The sequence below is a fragment of the Myotis nattereri genome (assembly GCF_964212035.1).
Source record: "Myotis nattereri genome assembly, chromosome: 1".
Taxonomy (NCBI): Eukaryota; Metazoa; Chordata; class Mammalia; order Chiroptera; family Vespertilionidae; genus Myotis; species Myotis nattereri.
This window is the reverse complement of record NC_138075.1, coordinates 140,102,365-140,127,781: the sequence shown is the minus strand read 5'-3', so window position 1 is coordinate 140,127,781 and position 25,417 is coordinate 140,102,365. Positions and strand designations below refer to the sequence as shown.

At 41.2% G+C, this 25,417-nt stretch overlaps 1 protein-coding gene across 1 annotated transcript in view; it reads right to left on the bottom strand.

The window, feature by feature from the left end:
* The window catches only part of GPR158 (G protein-coupled receptor 158), a 376,508-nt gene that overhangs the window by 107,764 nt on the left and 243,327 nt on the right, over nucleotides 1-25,417 (bottom strand). The window contains exon 5 of the mRNA XM_081104136.1: nucleotides 7,918-7,986. Within this exon, the coding sequence (XP_080960262.1) occupies nucleotides 7,918-7,986 (69 nt within the window). The remainder of the gene's footprint in view (nucleotides 1-7,917; nucleotides 7,987-25,417) is intronic.

Here is a 25,417-nt window from a genome sequence, read left to right as displayed (position 1 = left end):
TCAGTGTGTTATATTTTTCTGAGTATAGGTCTTTTACATTCTTAGTTAAATATATTCCTAGGTATTTAAGTGTTTATGCAATTGTAAATGCACTTGTTCTTTTAGTTTCCCCTTCTGATAGTTCATTATTGGCATATAAAAATGCAGTTGATTTCTGAATATTTATTTGGTATCCTGTTACTTTACGAAATTCATTCATCAGTTCTAGTAGTTTTTTTGTGGAATCTTATGTTTCTCTATCTACAGTAACATGTCAACTGCAAATAATGACTGTTTTACTTATTCCTTTCCAATTTGGATGCCTTTTATTCCTTCTTGTCTAACAGTTGTAGCTAGGACTTTTAGCATTATGTTGAATAGAGCGGTGAAAGTGGACATCCCTATCTTTTTCCAGATCATAAGGGCAACCCTTTTAGGTTTTGCCCATTGAGTATGATGTTGGCTATGGGTTTGTGATATATGGACTTTTTTATGTTGAGGTATATTCCCTCTATTTCCACTTTGCTAAAAGTTATTATCATAAACGGGTGCCGAATTTTATCAAATGCCTTTTCTGTATCTACTGATATGATCATGTGCTTTTTATCCTTCATCCTGTTTATGAGGTATATCACATTTACTGATTTGTGGAGATTATACCCAGAATAGACACTTCTCTAAAGAGGATAGAGATGGCCAATAGCCGTATGAAAATACACTCAACATCACTAATCATCAGAGATATGTAAATTAAAACTACAATGAGATATCACCTCATACCTATTAGAATATGCTATCATCAATAAATCAACAAACAAATATTGGTGAGGATGTGGAAAAAAGAGAATCTTTGTGCATTATTGGTGGGAATGCAGGTAGGTGCAGCCACTGTGGAAAAACAGTATGGCATTTACTCACAAAATTAAAAAAGGCACTGCTGTATGATCCAGAAATTCCACTTCTGCCAATATATCCGAAGAAAACTACAACACTAATTCCAAAGAATATATGCACCCCAATGCTCATTGCAGCATTATTTATAATAGCCAAGATTTGGAAACTGCCCAAGTGCCCATCAGTAGATGAGTGGATAAAAAAGCTGTGATACATTTACAAAATGGAATATTACTCAGCTGTAAGAAAGAACGAATTTTAACTCTTGTGACAGCACGGAGGCACCTGGAAAGTACTATACTAAGTGAAATAGGCCAGTCAGAGAAAGCAATTATCACATGATCCCACTTATGCTGGGAATCTAATGAACAAAATAGACTAACAAAGAAAATGGAAACAGACTAATAGATACAGAGAATAGACTAACAGCTGTCCTGGGGGAAGGGTGTTAGGGTGGGGGCCTGAGTGAAAAAGGTGAAGGGATTAAGCAAAAAACAAACATATCCATAGACACAGACATCAGTATGGGGAGTACCAGAGAGAAAGGGGGTGTGAGAGGAGGTAGAAGAGGATAAAACGGGGAACAAATGGTGATAGAAGGAGAGTTGACTTGGGGTGGTGAACACACTATACAATAAACACCTCAAGTCTACATAATTTTATTAACTAATGTCACCCCAATAAATTCAATAAAAATATAAAATCCCTCTGTTAGCTAAAGGGAGATTAACAGTTAATTCCTTACACCTGACACATCAGTGATCCAAGACTCTTAACCAGATACGCATACTTGATAGCCTTAATGCCTTACCACACACAGACACTCTCACCATCAGACTTCTCTCTGGTAGGCTGACAGGGGAGAGGAGCACAGGAACAAGTGGGTAAATGGAACTGCACAGCTTTCCAGGATATTTACAATTTCTTCTCTTACTCTATCCTACCCTATAGAAGAAAACCAAGTTTCTTATCCTCACACTCTTCAAATTCCCATAAAGAAGTGTGTCTAGTTCTCTGATGTCTTTTGATCTCAATATTTTATCCCAAATCCCTGAAACCCTCCAGCAGTTTGGAGATTAAATGCCTTCTACTCCCATATTTTCTAAGCTACCTTGGAATGAAACAACTACTATTTTCTCTATGGTACTGTTATCAATCAATACAAATGGACCAAATGAGATCAAATAGATAAGTCTAAGGATGAAATCTTAGACTTAAAGAGAATTCTCTTTACAAAGATTCCTAGATAACAGGTCTGAGAAACATTGACCTAATTGTAAATTTGGGACCTTTCTCTCCGGTGTTGGTCACAATGGATGTGATCTGTCACAGAACTGAATTGATATCATTTCATCCTAAAAAAGAAACATAGCTCTTTGGAGAAAAGGCTGATTCCAGGGCTGGAATATGGAAAGTATACTCTATTGTGCTAGGAAGTAGAGAAGAACTCAAAGAATAAATCATATCAAAGGAATGCAGTAGCTAGCTTAAAAGACTCCCACTGGCTTAACTTGAGCATCAAAATCAATAATAGTAGTAATGGATTAAAAACTTTACTGTTTTAGTTATTTTCTCATAGTTTCACTCTTCCTCCCCACTTTTAACATTCTTTTCTTTATTTCTTTACCTTCAATGTCTATGCATGGGAGCAATATACTCTTGTTTTTGCTCTGTTTCTGAATGATGCATGTGTGCTACACTGGAGTAAAAAAAAAAATCTGAGTTTTGGCTTTAGGTTTTGGGGTGATCTTAGAAAAAGTGGTCTCTTAACTGACTGACCAGTAGGCCCTGTGCCACTGAAAACAATCTGATATGGTTTAACAAGGTTATTTATTTGTTTGAAACATAAAATTGCCTTTTGTTTTGTTAATCCTTACCTGAGGATATTTTCCCCATTGATTCTTAGAGAGTGCAATGGAGGAAAGGGGGGACGGGAAGAGAGAAACATCAATGTGAGAGACACACATCCATTGTTTGCCTCCTGCATGCGCCCCCAACCTGGCCAGGGATTGGACCTGCAACCCAAGTATGTGCCCTTGACTGGGAATGAATCTGTGACTCTTAGGTGTGCAGGCTGACAACTCTAAACGTGGAGCCAAAAGGCTAGGGAAAAATTGCCATTTTCATAGGTAAAATGTTTGAATATCAGATATTTCATAAGGTTCAACAACATGGTCCAGGCAAGCTTCTAGGAATTTTATATTTGGTCTTAGAGCCAAACCTCAAGATATTTTAAATTGGTTTCCTGTGTTATCTTCTGTGCCTTTTATTTCCTTGGAAACTTAATGAGGAAGGATAACTGACCAAGGTATAGAGCATGGGCCGCTCTCACTACCCTGAATAATGACATCTGAATCTCACATCCATACCATCTGTCAGAAGTTCTGTCCTAGAGTGAAGAGAGTGATAGGCCAGGAATCAAGAGATTAGATTCTATTCTTGGTGCTCTTATTACCTAGTGAAAAGTTGGATGAGCTGTAACTTCTCTCAACCTCTCTTTTTCTATTTGCAAAACAGGGGCTGAATAAGAACTAAGTTGTGTCTGATGTATCTACCAGCTCTAATATTTTGCAGGTTTTCTTTGTAGGAACTGAGAGGCGGGAGTTAGAAAAAGTACTGTAAGTACTTAACTGTATTTATACATGTACTGGTATCCTTTACAGATAGCTACATCAGCCAACCAAATAGATAACCAAGGTTAGAGGGGGAAATATACATTATTTGCTGAAACCTTTGGTTCAGTCAAGTCAAAAACAAAATTCTAGACTCTATATTACTTAATATGCTTTACTAATCCATAAAATGTCATTTTGTGTAATTTAACAAGAAAATATACTTTAGTTGATTTTAAAGTTGTTTTTTCTTTTACAAATTGTATGAAAGTCTTAAGTGATTATGAAGATTAATCATTTGTTCACAAATATATGGACTTCAAATCATAAATTTCTTGAGAACTGTAAGAAAATGTTTTAAATGCTTTGGCTCTGTGCTGTCCTATTATAATGACACTAAATTTAGTCAGGTTTTGGTTTGTCCTCATCTGCACAATGATGACAATCTCTAATTTAGACTTTCTAATATAAGCATTGTTATAAAATAGTCTGTAGTCTAAGATTGCTTAGAAAAGGCAAAAATAAACTTAATTCTTGCAAATCTGAACAACAATATGCAGCCTAGAAAGAAGAAAAGGCTGGTTGCATAACAACAAAGTAGAACAGTGACTATGCCCACAGTCTCCTTCCATGGAGGTACCAGGCCCTAAAAATAATTCTACTTCATTCAAGTACATTTTTTTTTCCAAAAACAGCAACCCCCAGTAAAAATTTCATGAGCAATTCCACACCAGGAATAGAGAAAGTAGGTAATATATTTAACAAATTAGAAATGTATGGGTCACATTTACACAAGCAAATGATTAGAACTTTTGGCTATATTAGGTTTACTTAGTCACCTTTATCATGTAATAAAGAGATCCTTCTTGTAGCAAAAACTTGAGCCAAAAGTTATAAGCTTAATTTCTGCAAAACCCAAAGAAGCCAATGAGCCCTGGTCCAATGACCAAGTTACTCTTCTTGTCAAGAATGCTTTATGCACGTACACTCATGCACATATGCACACCCCATGTAGCCAGACTTTCCTGTCAATTTCTGAGACATTGTTTCCCATTCTGTCATCTAAAATAAAATCACTTTGCTTCCCAGACTCAATCAATAGTTTATTTTAACCTCCTTTCTCCCCCTATATCTTATGCTACATTCAAATCATCATTACATAATTTGGTCCTTTCTGTCTTCAAAGCATGCACATGAACTTATTTGAAACCAAGGTATATAGTGAGAACTTGAGAGATACACATTGATATCCCAGCAGTTACAGAGAAAATTTATGTTGTGAAAGATAAAACAAAGCCAATGAAGCATAAAGTCAACATGATGAGGCATCCTAATGTTTCTGTTGGACAAAATTTATTTGGTAAGTCTTCTTTTCTGTTGTGTGTGTGTGTGTGTGTGTTTTTCCCTTCCTAGGCATATTACAATTATCAAGCATAAGTGCTATCTTTATATTCCTTTTAAATTTCCATTTTTATCTGTATCTGATATCATCATAGGTACAGGCATATCAGATGTATTTCAAAACTGGATCCCAGCCAATGCATGGGTCTCTAATAATTGCTGTGAACATTTAGGAGCCTAACATTTACATTTTTTGAAATGTCCTTCTTTTCTAGAGTACTTATTCTATTTAGGAGACTTTAAAATTCTTGCACAGATTTTAGGCACATGCTCATTAATATGACCACTTGATTTGAATAAATATAAATCATAAATAAAAATAAACTGAACTTTAACTAACACTTCAAAATAACACTACAAAGGCCTTGGTGGGTGTGGTTCAGTTGGTTGGGCATCGTCCCATACACCGAAAGATTGCCGAGTCAGTTACCAGTCAGGGCACACGCACGGGTTGTGGGCTTCATCCCCAGTAAGGTGTGTAGAATGAGCCAATGGATGTTTTGCTCTAACACCAATATTTCTCTCTAACATAAATGTTTCTCTTTCTCTCTCACTCTCCCTTCTTCTCTCTTTAAAAATAAAAAATATATATTTTTCAAAAATAACACCAGTGTGTTTTTATTGCCTAACTACAAGCACTACATAAGTAATATAAATAAGGACCATCATTCTTAATCTTTCACAATCAAGCAGATTGTTTTTAAATGAAAATGGTCTCTGTTAGGAGAAAGAACTTCTATTTCAGAGGAATCGCAGTTCAGCTGAACAGGAGAAACAGGTGGGAGCAGGAAGGGAGTAATGATGAAGCCAAGTCTTACCCCCGGTAGCTCCAGTGTAACGGGCTGCCCAGGCTGAGGCTGGGGCCTCCCCACTTCCATCCAGCTCAAAGGCTTCTTGGAGGAGGCAGTCAACTTGCTAGAATTTAGCTTCATCTTTCAGTCAATCCAGGAAGGCTTCTTGGAGGAATCCCATGCCAACTGGGGGAAGTAGGTTCTTCCTTTTGGTATCCAGCCCAAGGTGCCCATCCATGCTCTCAGGCGCCATCTTTTGGGCCCTTCTCACCCACACAGTCCCACGGCCCTAAGTCCTTGGTGCCAGGGTTCAGCAGGTGCCAGGGCAGAGGCACACACACACCTGAATCTTAGCCTCCGCCGAGTGGAGGTGAGCAGGGCAGAGCGGGTCTCACCTCCCCAGCTACCGCCTCAGCCTCTGCCGTGGCTCTCCAAGCAGATTCTTTGGAGGCCACTTCCACAGGGAAAAAGCCACTAATTTAGGGTGTAGTTCTAAGTTTACCCAGTATAGCTTCACTCAGTAGTCCACTGCGTAGTATCTTTTAGCTTGTAAAGTGCCACATTCACAGGTTCCAAGGATTAGAACTGTGGACATCTTTAAAGAGCCTACCATAAGAGAGATCATGTCCCATTTAACAAATGAAAGAAGTTGGGTCATGTGCTGAGTGCAGAAAACCAGGAGGAAAGTGGTATTGGGTATTGGATGAGACTGGGAGGTGGGCAAGGACCACAGCATTTATTATATCATAAACCATGTTGAGAGTTTTGATCTTTATTCTAAGAACACTGAGAAGCCCTCGAAGAGGTGACAGATTACACTTGATATTTTAAAATATCCCTCTAGCTACTGGGTAGAAATGTATTTTAAAATAGCAGAGGTTCAGGAAAAAGATGATGGTAGCAGCAACAACAGATATTCAAATGATTAAAATTATTCAAATGACTGAAGTCATTCAGATCTTTCACTTCTATTTGGCTGACTCTATGACTGGTTAAAGACCTGTCTAGTAGTTCTACGGGGAAGATTAAATGTTATGAGGCACAACATGCCATTTATATAGGAGCAGTGCCAGGCACGCATGATAAACAGAGCTTTGCATTATTATATTGCTTCTATTATTAGTATGCATAACTCGATGCTAGTAAATTAGAAAACATGCAATATGAATGATATGATTTTGTAGAAAAAACTGATTATACTTAAATAAATTTCTATTTTAAGTAGAAATGTGAAATGTAATTCATGAAGTAGAAAACCTGAATAGATTAAGAGTGCTTGGAAACACCGAGGGAGAGAAGAGAATTTGAAAAAATGAGGTAGTGGAAGAGGAACATCCAAGTCACGTTCGGCTTTTGCGGCCATCTTAAGGATTTTGGCTTTTACTGTAGGTTAAATGGGAACCTTTGGAGGTTTTGATGAAAGGAGCACCATGGTCTAACTTTGGTTTCAAACTGGCTGATATTTTGAAAATAGACAGATTGTAGGGGGTAAGCTTGGAGGAAGAGAATGATATTTTATTCCCTCGCCTTGGTAAGTCTCTCCTAAGTGCCTCCACAACATCCTGCCCTTACTACACTCTCAGCTTTTGCCACATTTTATTATAATTGCCTGTACTTACATCCTCCTCTAAATTGAAAGCTTCTGTAGAGGAGAAATCAAGTTTATCTTCTCACACTGGATTTCCAGAAATTAGCACAGCACTTGATACACAATAACTGCTGAATACCAACTGACTGAATTAAATTAGTAAAATCAATACTTATCTTCTGTTTACAGACTTGTTACCAGTGTGATAGAGAGAACGAGTGGTGATTCTCTGTACCATGAGTACCACACATACATTTATCTTATTAGGTTTCTTTTTCTGTGTAACCATTTGTTATTTTCCAGCATGAACTGGCTGGTGTGTCTCACGGCTCTAATTCAAGCAAAGGAGAAATGAATATGTATATGTATATAACCAAGTGTATACACCAAACATGACTTCCATATGGTAATTAATTTAAGCATTTAACTCTCCTCACAAACTTGGGAAGGAATGTATAATTAGCTACATTTTATAAGAAGAAACCGAAGTTTACAAATGCTAAGTAACTTATCCAAAGGAATCCAATATGTACAAGACAGGGTTTAAATATATATAAAACCCTTGTTTATCTATCTATATTATATAGCTTGATATAGGTATATAAGCAAAATAAAATAAATGGATACTTTAAAATACAAACATGTTACTTACTGGAAAGTATAGAAGCAAAGACCCAAAAAGGATAGTTTCCAACAGGATAAGGCCCGATGCTCTGATGCTCTAAAAAAATAAAATAAAAGTGTCATTGTTAGGCTTACATTTCTAGGCATGGAAGAATTTATGCTATTGGGACAATTCCTCAACCAGTAGAATGGCCCCGGTTCTCCCATCTCTTGCCTGCTGCCTGGGTGTCCGATCACCGTCAGTGGCAGGCGGCGTCTTCCGTCCTTCCCCTTTCGCCTCCCAGCATTGTGCCTACATATGCAAATTAACTGCCATCTTTGTTTTCGGTTAACCGCCATCTTTGTTGGCAGTTAATTTGCATATTTCATATTGCCCTGATTAGCCAATGGGAAGCATAGTGAAGATATGCTCAATTACCATGTTTGTCTATTATTAGATAGGATCAGATATGGGTCTGGAGGATATAAATCAAGCTGATAACCATGTCTTTTTTTCTAGAGAAGTGAATAGCTTTGGAAATATTGTGCACATATTTTAATTTCTTTTTAGATGTTATCATAAACTGCTGTGCAATATACATTTTAGTAATTAAATAAATAAAATTAAATAAAAATTATCTAAAATATGTGAACTGAACTAGAAAATTCTACATTAGGTATCATAACATGCAAAAAAGTCTGAGTAAAGCCCTTTCTAACTAATTTCTATTTAATAAGTTTGTACTCAGTGTCAACTACATGTACAAAATTATCAAACAGCATATTTATGATACTTAGAGATGAATAGAAAACTGAGGGAGTTATCTTTCAGCCTAACCTGCTAGTTTAGACTCCCTAAAGCCCAATAAGTATAATTCCAGAATTTACAATAGAGGTGAATAAATGACACCTCCATTCCATGTTCCTCATTTCTTAAACTTACAGAACTGACTTATGAAGGTTTATGATAGAGAGCAAACCTGTGGACCAAAGAAAAGGGTTAATCTTATTACACCAATTTTACCAAATCATGTCAAAGCCAATTTCTAAATTCTATAACCTTTAGATGCAAAGTATAGAGGCATAAGATGAAACACAATTGTCGCAAGAAGATTTACGTGGGACTTAAGCACCCAGAGGAAGCTAAGTCACCAGAAGTAATAAATAATAAAAATGCTGAAGTATGAATTTTTAAAAATAATTAAAATGGTTTGTTGTTACTTCCTGGATTCTGTATTCACTAACTTCTTCATTTATTTTTTAACGTTTTTAACCACTGGGGAAATTAATGTATATCTTGCTAAAACAGTGCAGCTATTTTGGATCATAGTCAATTTCTTTAGCCTTGTAACAGTTAAAATGTCTTTCTATTACAAAAGGAACAATATGAAGATATTTTTAAATAGCTAAACCTCAAAATGTCTGGTGAGAATATAAGAAAGGAACAGAGTAAGACTCTGAAAGAAACGGACTAGCAAAGGTTTGGATGATTAACCAAGACTATAAATCTTTATCATTTACAAAAAGAATTAGCCACAATAGGGGAGCACAGACTCATGAGCTATGCTTTTTCTTTTAACCCTCCTGTTTCTATAGAGAAATTCATGGACTGAAAAATTACAAATAAAAGCTGAAAAACACCTGGTTAAATAATTACAAATAAACAAATTGGAAGCAAGATGTAAAAGACGGTCCTGAAGAGAATCCTAACATTGAGAGATAGGAAAATATTATTTTTCAAGAATTTTATTTATAATTATATAAATAAATGAGTAAGTATAGACTACATCTATAGTTTGACAGACTGCATGCAATTAGTTTGTCTGAAGAAGATCTGTGATGAAATATAGACAATCCAATTGAATTCAGAAAAAATTGTCAAGGAACAATTTCCCAAAATATGGTTAGTTAAACCCAATATCATTTTTCAGAAGAATGAAACAGGTCCAAAAAGCAGAGGAATATGATCAGGAGAGAGATCCCCTAAGTTAAACATAAATAATTCAGAGAATTGTAAATTCATGGAATAAAACACAGGGGCTTTATATCCAGGTGGTTCAAAATATCAGCATCGGTCGCTTATTACCTGTGTGACCTTGAGCAGACTGCTTAACCTTCTGAGCGTCAGTCTTCATTTATAAAATGGATGTAACCATGCCCACCTTGCAGCAGCATTGTAAAGAGTGGAAATGATGCTACTTGGCAAAGAACAGGCACTCAGTTAATGGAAGTTCAGCATCAGTCTTTCATGGGCAGATAGAAGTTATGAGGTTAATCGGCTGCCTGAGCTCACTCAGCTGGTGAGTGACTCCAAGTCAGTTTGATTTCCTTTGTACATCCTACCTGACCCTCAGTTGTGTCCTTACCCAAACTAAAGGGAACAGAACTACCTATATATATAAAAGCCTAATAAGCAATTTGTCCCCTTGGGAGTTTGGGAGACTGGAATTTCAATTGTCGCTATGATGTCTGCTGACCACCAGAGGGTGGCCTGGAATGAAAGAAGGCCCCAGCCAGCGGCCGGAAGGAAGGCCCTGATCAGCCCTGATTGCTGGCCAGGCCTAGGGACACTACCTGTGTACAAGTTTCATGCACTGGGCCTCCAGTAAGTTATAGTATAATAACAAAACATGTATCACTGCTAAAGTATTTAAAAATCAACCACAAGTAAGGGGTTGGGTTCAGATATTCTAAAAAATTAAACAGTCAATTTAAAATTCTTGGAAGTGTTATGTAAAACATTGAAAGATATTATAACATTGCCTTACCTAGGAATTCTTTCTAATTTCTAAGACATTACAAGAAAGTCCATTTTTCATCTGATAGGGTCATTTTGTAGCAGAGCACTTTCAGACCTTTTAGAAAAATAAGTTTATCCAAAAATAAAGTCCAAAGTGACTTATACATAGTTTCATATTCTTTAAAACAGTACAGCACACTAAGTAAATAGAAAAATAAATTATAATTATATATATGTAGCCTATATAATGAAAGCCTAATATGCAAATCGACCGAACAGTGGAATGACCAGCTGAATGACAGGGAGCTATGACATGCACTGACCACCAGAGGGCAGACACTCAATACAGGAGCTGTCCCCCACCCGTGGACCCCAACCAGCACCAGTGGCAGGTGTCGGGGCTGGTGAGTGGGTGGTGCCAAGCCAGCCAAAGCGGGTGCCAGTGGGAGCCCCCTGGTCACCCCACTGGTCACCCCACAGATTGGCCCTGACCAGTGGCCAGGCCTAGGGACCCTAGCCATGCATGAATTTCATGCATCGGGCCTCTAGTGTATACATAATTATACACACACACACACATATATGTAATTACTAGAGGCCCAGTGCATGAAATTTGTACACAGGTGTGGTCCCTAGGCCTGGCTGACAATGGAAGCACAAGTGTCTGGCATGGAAGGGCAGGTCCTAGCTGACCTCTGGGCCCTGGGCAGCACCTGGGTCCCCAGGCCCCCACGCACCCCCTTCCGCCTCAGTCACAGTGCCCAAGTCCCCATGCAGAGATGGGGTGAGCGCAGCCAGACTCTGTGGGCTGGGGCACAGTGTGGGCCTCTGGGCCGCCCAGCAGCACCACACAAAAGCTGGGCGGGCAGCGTGCTCTCTCCTGGCCAACCTCGAAGGCTGGCTCCTGCATGAACCAAAGGGGGACCCCGACTAGCCCCTGCGGTCCTGGCAGCTATGGCCCAGCTCACCCGAAAGAGGCCACACAGGTGCTGGGCAGGCTTCTCATGGGCATCCAGCCCCTGAGCACAGGGGCTTCCCCAGAGCACAAGCCCTGGCATCCCGGGGGAGGGAAGCAGGGGAAGTGAGAGCGAGCTCGGTGGCCACCCCACATTCTCACCGCACCTCTGTACCCATCACCCCCGCCCCCAGGCAGCCAGCAAGAGGTCGCAGCCCCCTGCCTGGATGCCGCAAGAGGTTGGTTGCCACCATCCACCCCGTTTCCCATCTCAGCCCGGGGTTGGGGCCAGGCCCCCCTGCCCCAGCTCCCACAGCACCTGGGAGCTGGGTGGCAGCCCCACCCCCTGCCACCACCACTGGTTGCCATCTGCGGGACAATCAGCAGGGCGATTGGGCCCCTGCTTACACATACCTTGGCTTGGCACTGCCCGCTCACCTGCTCCACCATCCCACTGTGGTCCCACTCTTGTTGAGACCCATCAGGGCTGGCAGCACCTCCACTGCCGCCCACTGCCAGCGCTGCATCACTGATACCCATGTTCCACGCAGCCCCCTGGTGGTTAGTGCACATCATAGCAAGCAGCTGAACTCCCGGTTAAACAATTTGCATATTAGGCTTTTATTATATAGGATACATACACACACACACACACACACACACACACACATATGTTAATCCTCACCCGAGGATATTTTTTCCATTGCTTTTCAGATAGAATGGAAAGGGAGGAGGTGGAGAGACACAGAGGAGAGAGAAAAACACCTGTGTTAGAGAGACACATTGATTGGTTGCTTTCCCATACACCCGCAACTGGGACTGGGGATCAAGTCTGCACATACTCAGGTATGTGCCCTTGACCAGGAATCGAACCCTTGACCAGGAATCGAACCCATGACCCTTTGGTGTGCTGGCCAATACTCTAAATGCTAAGTCATACTAGCCAGGGTGAAACATTAATGATGTTTTATACATGTGAAATTAGAAGTAACAAGTATTCATTGTTAATATGGTTTATCATTTGTTGCTGGCAGAAACTTCTCATGGTTGCTTTTGTAGTATTTACATAAGATGCTTGCCAATTCTTTGCTTTGTCTCAGATAATGTGTACACAAAGAGGTGTTCCCTCCAGTGTCTCCTCTTTCCCAAGTTCAGTGCCTGGTTTTATGGCTTAATGTTGCTGACTCTCACTGCAGAGGCAAAGCTGCAGAAAACTGAGGTACATACTGGTCCTATGTCCTGAATGGGGATTGAACTGTCGCTTCCTGGTTCATAGGTCAATGCTCAACCACTGAGCCACACCAGCCAGGCTGGACAATCTTTCTTACCCAGACTCATCTTTCGCGCTTATGTCCAAAACAATTTAATACCAAAGCGCTTCCAACAGATTTCTCCTCATTTCTTTGCCCCTTTCCTCTGCTAAGATGTGACTAAAATGCATCCCTAAAATGTGGATCATCATGTCCTTATTTGTCCTCATTTCCCTCATGGCTTCTTTGCAAAAATAGCTGTTACTTCTCTGTAATCTATTTGAAACTTTCAATTCCCCTTTCCTTTCAATACAGTGGGGCCTTGACTTACGAGTGTCCTGACTAACGAGTTTTTTGAGATACCAGCTGTCTCTCGGCCGATTTTATGCATTGAGTTGATAGAGTAATTTGAGTTAACGAGCTCCTTAAGGAGCTCGGTCTCGGAACGAACTAAACTCGTAAGTCAAGGCCCCACTGTATTACTAAATAGAATAACTCTTACTTCACTTAATGGAGATAAATTCTCTAACTGTCAAAAAAGCATATAGAAGTGAATGGTACATACTGAGATATTACAAAAAGGATCTTGCATTGGGAAGAATTACTGAACATCCTTAATAAAGTGGCATGAAATTACTGAAAAAAGAATCTGTCATTTGCTTAGACATCTATTATTGATAAAAAGGTATTGATTTAGTTGATATATTTTTCAAATAAAAAGATCACTGAAATTATAAATTCCTCCTCATGAAGAAAGTCTAATGGAATCCTATCTAATAAAAGAGAAACATGGTAATTGGCGTACGACCGCTACCCTTCCCATTGGCTAATCAGGGCGATATGCAAATTAACTGTCAGCCAAGATGGCGGCCGGCAGCCAGGCAGCTTGAAACTAACATGAGGCTTGCTTGCTTCAGTGACGGAGGACTCCAACGTTCCCCGCCTGCCGCTGCAGGCCTCTGAGCTGCAAGCAACTATGTAACAAACATAGAAGCTAAACAAAACCCCAGAAACCTGCGGGGCTTCAGCCAGCAGGATTGCAACATTGTAAGCAAAGGCCAGAAACCTACTTTTAGCAGTGGAGGCCTAAGAGCTGGAGCCAAGCCTCAAAGCTAAAGCTGGCCCAGAATAAAAAAAGAAAAAAGAAAAAAAGGAGCGGTTGGGAGCTTCAGTCACCCCCAGCCTGAAAACAGCCCTCAGCCCCTCACCCAGACTGGCCAGGCACCCCAGTGGGGACCCCCACCCTGAAGGGGGTGTGACCAGCTGCAAACAACCATCATCCCCTCACCCAGGCTGGCCAGGCACCCCAGTGGGGACCCCCACCCTGATCCAGGACACCCTTCAGGGCAAACCAGCCGGCACCCACCCATGCACCAGGCCTCTATTTTATATAGTAAAAGGGTAATATGCCTCCCAGCACCGGGATCAGCGGAGCCGCGAGGCCTCCCGGCACTGGGATCAGCGTGACAGGGGGCAGCGCCCAAACCCCCTGATCGCCCTGCGGCTCTGTGTGTGACAGGGTGCGGTGCCCCAGTACCGTGATCGGCCCTGCTCTGTGTGTGACAGGGTGCGGTGTCCCAACCCCCCCCCCCCCCACGGGCCTTGCTTTGTGTGTGACGGGGTAGAGCCATAACCTCCCCATCGGCCCTGCCCTGAGTGTGAGAGTGGTGGCACCCCAACCCCCTGATGGGCCCTGCTCTGTGCGTGACAGGGGGTGGCGCCGCAACCTCCCCATCGACCCTGCCTTGAGTGTGACAGGGGATGGTGCCCCAGCCCCCCAATCGGCCCTACCCTGAGCGTGACTGAGGGTGGAATCACAACCTCCCGATCGCCCTGCTCTGTGTATGAGGGGAAGGTGCCCCAACTCCCCAGTCGGCCCTGCTCTGAGCCTGACCAGGGGCTGCACCTAGGGATTGGGCCTGCCCTCTGCCACCCGGGAGCATGCCTAAGCCAGCAGGTTGTTATCTCCTGAGGGGTCCCAGACTGGGAGAGGGCACAGGCCTGGCTGAGCCCCCCCCAACCCCCCTGCCCCGAGTGCATAAATTTTTGTGCACCGGGCCTCTAGTGGTAATAATAAATATATAAAATATTAAATATTTTATAATTTAACATTTGAGAGGTAAAACACTTTGCATACTTTTTCAAATATCACTCTTTGTTACACTCAAAATAAACATAATTTAGTCTCACATTTATCATGTTTTTTAACATAAATGTACTCCATACTTGGAGACATTTAAGAGATTTCACAAATCATTGTTTGGTTTCATCTGATTACTAAGTAGAAGCAGATCTAAGCAATCTTTCTTTATAGTTTGAACATTGTCTAATCTCATAATTTATTTTTCTCTTTTTAAATTTGGTATATTGAAAACTGCGATCTGCAAAAGTAACTGCTCTAAAATACCACTGCTCACTCACAGGCACTAGAATACCATTAAACGTTAGCTAAATAATATCAGCATCTCCTTTATCTTCTTAAACAGGAAGAAAAAAGTGAGAACAGGAACAGATTTGCTCAGGACTGTTAAGCTTGTCTTTAACACATTATTTGTCCTCTCTAGCATGCTTGAAGGTGTATGGAATGACCAGACAATGTGTAAAACAAAGAGGCATTACTATTTTGATAGTCTAAACATTCTAGGACCTGTTTATATGTCTTATTTTATATTCCACATTTTAACACAAAAAAAGTTTCCACTCTAAAATATGATGAGCATTTCAGTAATAAGTGAATTAATGAGGTGTGTGAGATGCTCCCTATTTGCAAGTAGAGGAAGCAGTATTGTATTTGACAAGCAAAAAACAAAGGTAGATTATAAAGGGCTGTGGGGCAAAAACTGCTACTTACTTAGATGCAAAGATGATGGAGATAGGAATTCAAAAGTCAAACTCTAGGCCCTGGCTGAGTAGCTCAGTTGGTTGTGGGTTCTCCTTGGATATGAACCCTTTTGCCATGTAAGGAGTTCTTAAAATCAATTCTGATATGAGTAAGTTTCTGCTAATATATTTCAATTGTGTTTAAATTTGAAATAACATTTTTCATGACCTTTCCGTCGGTAAGTCACTCTTCTCTCTGGTCTTTTTTCAAAAGGGCACCCTAAGTAAAAGTAAAGCAATAAAAACACCATTTGCCATTATTAAAACTGACGGAGATTTTGTTGGATTATCTTCCCTATCTTATGTACCAATTTAAAATGTCACTACAACTACAAATAGTTTCTAATTTGTCTTATGGCTAACAGAGAAAAAAATTGTATCCATTTGCTGGTGAACATTCAAATCAATTCATATCAGAATCTAGTTGTTACAATTGTTTTTCTGACAGACACATTTTTTATAGTAATCAAATGTAACAAGAAAATAGACTAGAATATAGACAACAATATTGTATTATAATCAACAAGTTTGGCAAGAGACTAGATCTTAATTATACTAATCACTAAAAAGAAATGGTATCTATAATAATAAAAGCATAATATGCTAATTAGACCAGACAGCTGAACGTCCTTCCTAACGTCCTTCCAGACAAAGCCTTGGTGGCTGCGAGGGTCGAGGGCAGACAGCCAAGGCAGCCTGTGGCAGCAGCAGCAGCAGTGGGGTGATATGGGCAGCGCCTTCCCCTGATCGGCCCGGTTGTCTCCCACAGAGGGAGGCCAGACTGCAGCTTAGGCCTGCTCCCCTCAGGTCTAATTCAGCAGGAGGACCTCCCCTGAGGGCTCCTGGACTGTGAGAGGGGCAGGCCAGGCTGAGGGACCCCCTCCTATGCATGAATTTTCATGCACCGGACCTCTAGTTTAATATAATGTGATAAAGGTGCTAATTATCACTCCAATGGCAATATACCACTATGTATTATAATGCATAAATGTATCAAATATTGTATACCTTAAATATATACAACTAGAGGTCAGGTGCACGAAATTTGTGCACTCGGAGAGGGGGTCCCTCAGTCCGGACTGCACCCTCTCGCAGTCTGGGAGCCCTCAGGGGATGTCCAGCTGATGGCCATCAGTAGAACATCCTTAGCGCTGCTGCGGAGGTGGAAGAGGCTCCCACCACTGCTGCTGCACTAGCCACCCATGAGCCTGGTTTCTGGCTGAGCGGCACTCCCCCTGTAGGAGCACACTGACCACCAGGACACAGCTCCTGCATTAAGCATCTGCCCCCTGTTGGACAGTGCATGTCATAACCACCAGTCATTCTGTTGTTCAGTCGATTTGCATATTAGCCTTTTATTATACAGGAAATGTGTTATTATGGGCAAGGCCTCTAATTCAATTTTTTTTAGGTAGTTAAAGGGAGGGGCAGAATTTTCACTTGAGCCTGAAGCTAAAATTGCCCTTAGCTCAAAAGTCTGCATACCACTGAGACACATTTTGGTGAGGCTCATTGTGAACTCCCACACTGTTCTAATATGTGTATAAGTATTGGGAACCATCTTATCTCTTTAGTGAAAGGAACCTTTTGTTATGTTACAATGACTAACTTTACCTCATGAGTTGTGTTTTGGCTTCAAGCCTGTATCCAGTATTCATGCAGCAACTTCAGCTCTTCTGTTCAATATTTACCTGGCATATCTTTTATTTTATTTTCTCTAAATCTTTCTAGATTTGTATGTATTAGATAGGAATAGCCCATGGACACAGACAATAATCTGGTGAAGGCCTGGAAGGGGTGGGTACAGAGTGGAGGAGATGAATGGGGAAAAAGAAAACCTAAAACAAAGGGACATCTGTAATACTTTCATCAATAAAGATACATTTTAAATAAAGGAAAATACCTTAGTTGAAAAGAGTTTATATGAAATAATATAATTGCTCTACACTGTACTTTATATTCTCAGTTCCTCTCAAAGAGATATTAATTGACCCTATGTTCACTTAATGTTAATTGACCCTATGTTCATTGACTACAGAACTGACTTCTGCCACGCCAACCCAGCACTGACTGCTATGCGGGCTGCAATCAGACCCTGCTTTTCTCTTCCGGCCTCTGTCTGGGCCTGATCACAGCCCCCTCAGCAGTCAATGCTGGGTCGCTTAGCTGAGGTGCCTGCAGCCTTGCAGTCAGTCCTGGGTCACCATGGTGACCGAACATGCCTGACTTCCAGTGTTTGGTCATTATGGACCCTAGCTCTTTATATATATAGACTAGAGGGGCCCGGTGCATGAAATTCATGCATTAGGGAAGGGTCCCCTCAGCCCAGCCTGTGCCCTCTCCAATCTGGGACCCCTCGAGGGATGTCTGACTGCCCCATGCAGTCTGCTGCTCGTCCCTCACTAACCCCCTTGCTGGCCTGGTCGCCCTACTCAGCCTGTTCAGTTCTCCATTCAGTCATCTGTTTGGTTGCGATGGCCCCTAGCGCTCTCTCTCTCTCTCTCTCTCTCTCTCTCTCTCTCTCTCTCTATATATATATATATATATATATATATAATATATGTCAAGTATACTTCAATAAAAAATAGTCTAGAACTTGATTTAAGCACCTCCATTTTGTAATAATTAAATAGAATGTTTTTAACTTTGTAATTAAAATGATCATCATCACATGTCCAGCCATTAACCTGAATGGGCCATATGCCAGATAAAGTATTAAAAGTTCTGAAATAATATACATAAAAATGATAGACATTTTTCCGTCATTTTTTCCCTGAACACTGAGTGCTGCCGAGAGAATAAAGATAGACATTAAAACAAAATGAATCCATTAAAGCTAAATCAGTTCAAAAATGGTCTAAACTATATTCCAACTCTCCTATTTTTCAATCACTCCTTTTGGAAAGCAAGACTCTCATCATATGCCTGTGGTCTAAAAGCATATATAGTGAAGGCTATTCTCAAAGACTCGCAAAATTTACAAAGATTTTCTGGCTTCCTGACTCACAGAGAGCTGTAAATAGAGAAAAACTTACCTTAAGGCATTTCAACACTAGTCCGCCTGATACCAGCAATATAAATAAATATAGTCCAAATGGACAGGAGGGTAATTGATTACTTTCTATTCCTGAATCTCAAAATACAAGTATTTTAGGTGATTCAAGTTTTGGATAAAGATTAAGAAAGAAGGGTTTTCTTGGTGATATATAATAGGCGTCTGCCTTTCTTCTTCAGATCCCTTCTCTGGGACACCTCTTTTGTTCATATAGCTTCATTACCACCTCATTGTTGTAAATCAAACCTGTCTCTAGTTCTGACCTCTCTTTTTAGGACCAGATGTGGCTACTCCAACTAGAGGTTCATGAGTGGCAATCTCGGCATGTTTATAACCAAACTCACCTTTGTCCATTTAAATCTATTTCTTCAAAATCCCTCTCTCTGATAATGGCTTCACGGTGTGACCAAAAAATCACATTAGAAACTTGAGTCATAGACTCTTCTCCCTCTCTCTCATCCCTCAGTTGATATCATGTAATTTCTACTTCCTATCTTTGGAAATCATTCCCTTTCTCCCACTCCTAGAATCACTGTCTTAAATCATATTTTTCTTGATTTCTCCAAGAAACTTTTATCACAGATTCCTAAATGGTCTCTATATTTCCAGTCTCACACATTCTAGGTTACCTTCCACATTCAGCTAGAGATTTCTGTGAGATACCAATGTAACCATGTCATTTCTTTTCTTAAATCCTGTGATGGTTTGTTACACGTGAGCCTAAATTTCTTATTTCAGCATTTAAAGCTCTTCATTTTCAAGCCCCAGCCAATCTTCCCAGCTTCATCTTAAACACTCCATAAACCTCATACTGGTTGCATCATGCCCATTTTTAATCCCCAAACTGCAGATTTTGTTCTTTTACCTAGAAAATTCCTACTCTTTGTTCAAAGCCCATCAAAATTTTCTCTTCCCTAGGAAGATATTCTGATGTTTCCATATAGAATCTGTATATTGACTCCCCTCGACTTATTCAGTTACTAGAGGCCTGGTGCACAAATTCCTGCACGGATGGGGTCCCCAGGGGGTGGAGGGTAGCTGCGAAGTGATGGACCCTACTGATGGGCAGTGGGATGCCCTTGCTAGCCAGGTGAAATTTGTGCTGGTTGTTGGGAGCCACCTGGCGGCCGCTATTATATTGTTTTTTTCCTTGCAGAGCATCTAGGGAGGGGAAGTGGCCGCAGTGCCTGACTTCCAGGAGCCTGGCAGTGCTGTCAGGATCATGCCAGTGGTGGTGCTGGCTCATCGGTGCCTGGCCCATTCTCTGGAGATTGGACCTACAGGACTACTGAGGGAGTGGGTGGCTGCCACGGGGCTGATGGCCCACCAGGATGGGTTGGTCAGCTAAGTGGTGCTCCCGCTGTGGGAGCACACTGACCACCAGGGGGCAGCTCCTGTGATGGGTGTCTGCCCCCTGGTGGTCAGTGAACGTCATAGTGACTGGTTGTTCTGGTCATTCTGGTCTTTCGGTCACTTAGGCATAGATAGATAGATAGATAGATAGATAGATAGATAGATAGATAGATAGATAGATAGATATAGATAGATTACTAATGTGTTTATGTTGACCTTCTTCACCAGCCACTTGGAGCTGCTAGAAAACACCTCCCAGAAGGCAGAGAACAGCCCTGTTAAATCTATGAAAGGCTTTGTCCTTCATCTCCATTTCAAGCTTAAATATTAGCTACATTGTAGGTATAGTTTCTCCTCAAATAGTAACATCAAGTTGCCACATAACTACATGAAAAATGTATATGAATTTTAGGATGCTTATTTAGGAATAGAAACGTTGAGTCTCCTCTTCAAGAGGCTTAGTGAGCTGGGGTTTCCAGTGGTGGGTCAGAAGCATAGATTCCTTGACTAATGCTCTCTAGTGAGCTCTACCTCAAGATTATGCTGACTTGAAATTTGATAATATTATGGTTGGAGTTTTCAAATTTCCTTCTGGATGAAAAGAAAGCATAAACTTTGGAGATCAAACAGAATCAATTAAAATCAAATTCCCCAAAATGTTTGGTGTTTTGGTGGTGTTGTTTATCAATAGTGATATTGTACCCCATGATGTTTGGTGTGTTTTTCCCCATTCTTTCATTCAACACTGCGTGCGTACACACACACACACACACACACACACACACACACACACACAGAGTTCCTGCTATATGGAGTGCTTCATTTTCTTAGGAAAGACATATATCACACACTGAGGTAGAAGTAATTGTTCTAGGGTTGTGATGATCAATGGGATTATCTTTGCCTCCCCACCCCCCCATGGGATATTTGACAATGTCTGGACATATTTTAAATTGTTATGACTTGCATCTAGTGGGTAAAGTTTACGGATGTTATTTACAATGCATAGGACAGCTCCCCAACAACAAAGAATTACCTAGTCCAGAATGTCAATTGTGCAAAGGGTGAGGAACCCTGTTCTATAGGAAAACGTCTCAGAACTGCAATAGGACAAAGAAAAGAAATTCAATCAGGAATGAGAGTGTGGGAGAGTGATGGATGAGTTGAAATCTGAAAGATTAGAAGGAGAAAAAAATGCTGAGTAGGTGGGAAGTGATGAAGAAAGGAAAGAGATAATCTTGCAAATAGAGGAATCACAGGTATTGAGTCCCTGGGGTGCATGTCTCATCAAGTGACAGACGGATATGACTGGAGTGCCAAAAGGGAGGGGAGAGAAGTCCGTGGTGAAGTTGTAAAGAGAGACAATGCCAATTATGCTGATACTTATAAGTGTGGTTCAAGATTTTGATCTCTGTCCTAAAGCAGTGACAAGATATTACAGAGTTTTTGAGTAAAGGGATAGGTTTTAAAATGATAAAACTGAATTTAGAACAACCTCAGGCTGCTGGATAGAGAAGATATTGAAGGGGAACTCAGATGCAGGAGAATACCATAAAAACTCAGGGAAGAGATAATGGTATCTTGCACCAGGATGGTGGCAGTAGAGATGGAAAAAAGTGAATCCATCTGAGGAATGTGTGATGGATTGGCTATGGAGAGTTAGGAAAGAGGATGTTGTGGTGTGGCTTACTCTCAGATAGATGGTGGTGGCATTCCCTGCGACAAAAAAGCGTGAAAGAGGATTAGATGTGGAGAGAAGTTGGTTTTAAACATGCTGATGTGTTGAAACACAAACAGAAAGATCAATAAGGCAGTTGGGACTATGGGTCCAAAGAACAGAGAAAATGTCTGCAATTGTTTAGGCAGAAGCCATAGGAGAGAGAGGGTCTAGGCTTCAACTGAACTCCAGCTGCCTCCAGTCTGTATCTGTGATCCTCATCTGCTGTCTGTTTTTGCTACATCTGCCTCACGGAGTCATGTGTTTTCGCTGATTTCCTATATTTATCTCACTAGTGAGCCGCCCGTGTTCGCCTTCTGCATTGTTGGTTCATTTGTTGTTGTGCCTAACTGCTCATTTACTTTCAGGCAAGCATTTCTCTGTTGTCTTATTTGTGTCAAAAAACAAAAACCAAACCCACCATCTCCTTTCTGTGTGTGCAGCTCTTACTGTCTCTGTTAGTCACTTCATGCTGCCAACGCCCAAAGGACATTCATCCCATTAGGAGGGTTTCCTCCATACTTGATTTCTTTTAGAATCAGCGTTCACATTTGTGCCCTCTCTACGATTCACAGACATTTTAAAGTAAATTTTCCCTTTAGCTATTTCACAGTCTGGGGTGAACTGTCCAGGAATTTAATTTTGATAAGTGAATCCTACACAGTCCAAATAGCCCCTTCTCTCTCCATTGTGCTCCACTGTCCCTGAAACTAACTCCCTGCCCTCAAGGAACACACCAGCCCCTGGTTTTATCTCTCTGAGACTGAGGAAAGCCAAGAAGATTAACTGTGATTTCTAGCAGGTCCAGTATCTATGTGATACTGAAAAGCACAAGATTAATATAGAAAAGTGGCATTTCTGCTTCCCCAGATATTGGTTTTAGGTTTTACACCCAGCCGTTGAAGAGGACATAAAGGATCATTTTTAAGGTTATTAGTCAATGGTTCCCAGCCTGAGAGGTATATTAGAAACACCTATGACAATTTTTACAATTATACATGCATGGAGACTCCTTTCCAGAAAACTTATTCACAAAATCTGAGAAGGGGTTTGTTCATTCAAACTTGAAAAGGCTGCACAGGGGATTCGGAAGTTGATTGCTTAATGGAATTAAGTGACACCCACCCAACCTAAGCACATGACACTTCATTAAAAACTAGAGGCCTGATGCATGAAATTCATGCTAGAGTAGGCCTTCCTTCCCCTGACTGCCAGGACCCAGGATTCCCTTGCAGCCCCAGCTTCGTCTGGAAGGACGACCAGAAGGACATCCAGTCTAATTAGCATATCATGCTTTTATTATTATAGATAACTAGAGACCCATTGCATGAAATTCATGCATGGGTAGGGCCCCTAGGCCTGGCTGGCAATCAGGGCCGATCAGGTTCCCTGCCTCCTGGCCTCCCCACATCATCCTTCCCTCCCTCCCTCAGTGCCCTGCAGCTGCTACTTGTCACCCGCCATGTTCCACACCACCCCCTGGTGGTCAGCCCACGTCATAGCGAGTGATCAAACTCCCAGTCTCCCAGACAAACCTCCCAAGGGGACAATAAGCATATTAGCCTTTTATTATATAGGATAGTCACCCACTAGCAATGAGTGCCTGATAATAGTGTCTACATAGGCCAGCCAGGGCCTAGTAGTCAGGAGGATAAGAATCATGGAATGAATTCAGAAGCAGAAAGGTCAAGTCCCAAACTGTAGAGCCAAGTGGTTATACTGCCATGCCAGCACACGCTACTCTAATCCCTGTCTGAATCAGGTGTAGAGTCACCTTTAAATAGAAGAGGGTAGTGGGACAGAGGAGCAGAACCACAGCTTTAGTGAAGCGTGTTGGGGTATGCTGAGTTAAGGGGGTGGAATTGAGTTAGAAAAAAATATTCTAGAGATAAAGAGTCCTGAAGCTCAATGTAAACATGGATGATAATGGCTCCCTTTATAATTATGTGTTAAATTTGGACTACCATAGGCCAATAAGGGTTAGGACCCTTTTTATTTATTTTAAGCTTCTCTGCTGTTATTTGCCTTGTTCCCCTATCCTTCTTATTTTTCATAAGGAAAATGAAGGCAAATGCTATAGCAATGAGACTGTGAATGCTACCTCTAATCTGTTTTAAATTTGGGTCCCAGAGCTAAAAATTGACTACATTACTGAAATGTCAGAAATGATCCTATCTGAATATTATATTATGAAATAGAAAATAACATATATCCTTAAGAGTCCTCAGAAGTATTATAAACTTAAATTTAGTAATAGTGTATGAAGAAATGATAAAATAAACAGAGAAGTCATGAGAATGAGTAAACAAGCTTTAAAGACATTTGAATTTTGCAAAAATTGTGCACATTTCCAGGACCTGTGATAAATAAGAAATTGTCCCTTTGCCAATTAGCATGGTAACGGTAATTCAAGTCTCACAGACTTTCCTAAGGAAAAGAAGTCAACAAGAATCCTGCTTCTCTTGAACTTAAACTTTTCCTCACACCTACCCAGCTTTCTCTCAAATGAAACAAATGTCCCCCTGTGGGGTGTGTATGAGGCAGGATTGGCAGGGCGCTATTATGGATAATTAAAAGGGAACATGGAAAGCCATGCTTTGCTTCTACAAACTTTAACCAGCAAGCAGTCAATGAATGGAGGTGTTGTCTGAGAGAATCTTGCTTTCTCTCTTACCGGCTATTGCAAAGGAGCCCAGATCAAGGAACAGCCAATAGCGTCTTTTTTTTTTTTTTTTAAACAGCCTAATCACTCCTCAGGATTAAGCAGAGTTGTCTTCAGTCTGCAAATGGTGGGCAAGGCTCACGTGCTCAGCTAGCATTCAATCCATTTCTCTTCTCTGATCTGTGTCCAGAGGCAAGAGGGGACATCAGGAGGATAGGAGTGAAGCCCCAGAGGAGTGTACCATTTTGAAATACTGCTGAGGGGAAAGCCGAGCGAGAACAGGCTCACCTTTTGCCCCCAGGAAGCCAGGTTATATATAGGATTCATAGGTGTGTGGAGGAGAGCATGATTTTTACAGAGGTGGAAGAAGAAGATAAAACAGAGCCTGGTTTCATGACAGCTCATCTCTAAACGTCTCCAAGAGAAAGAAAAAATATGTAACTCTTTTTTTAAAATATATTTTTATTAATTTTTTTACAGAGAGGAAGGGAGAGGGATAGAGAGCTAGAAACATCGATGAGAGAGAAACATTGATCAGCTGCCTCCTGCACACCCCCCCACACTGGGGATGTGCCCACAACCAAGGTACATACCCTTGACCGGAATCGAACCTGGGACCCTCCAATCCTCAGGCCGATGCTCTATCCATTGAGCCAAACCGGTTAGGGCAAAAATATGTAACTCTTTGCCATGGTTGCCCTTCTTGCCGCTCTAGAGCCCTGTGATCCTGTCTGGATAAGGAGACCAAGCCAGAGGACAGAAAGTACTGTAGACACAGAAACAATGAAGGGAGCTCTGCAACCCCCTCCAGGGATGCTGCCCGACTCCCAGTTGGAGAAAGGCTGACCCAGGAAATCATGAGGCTTCAAAATGTTTAGGAGATACACTGCACTCTAGCTGAGCAAGATCCACCCTCCAAAGTACTGACAAAGCTAAA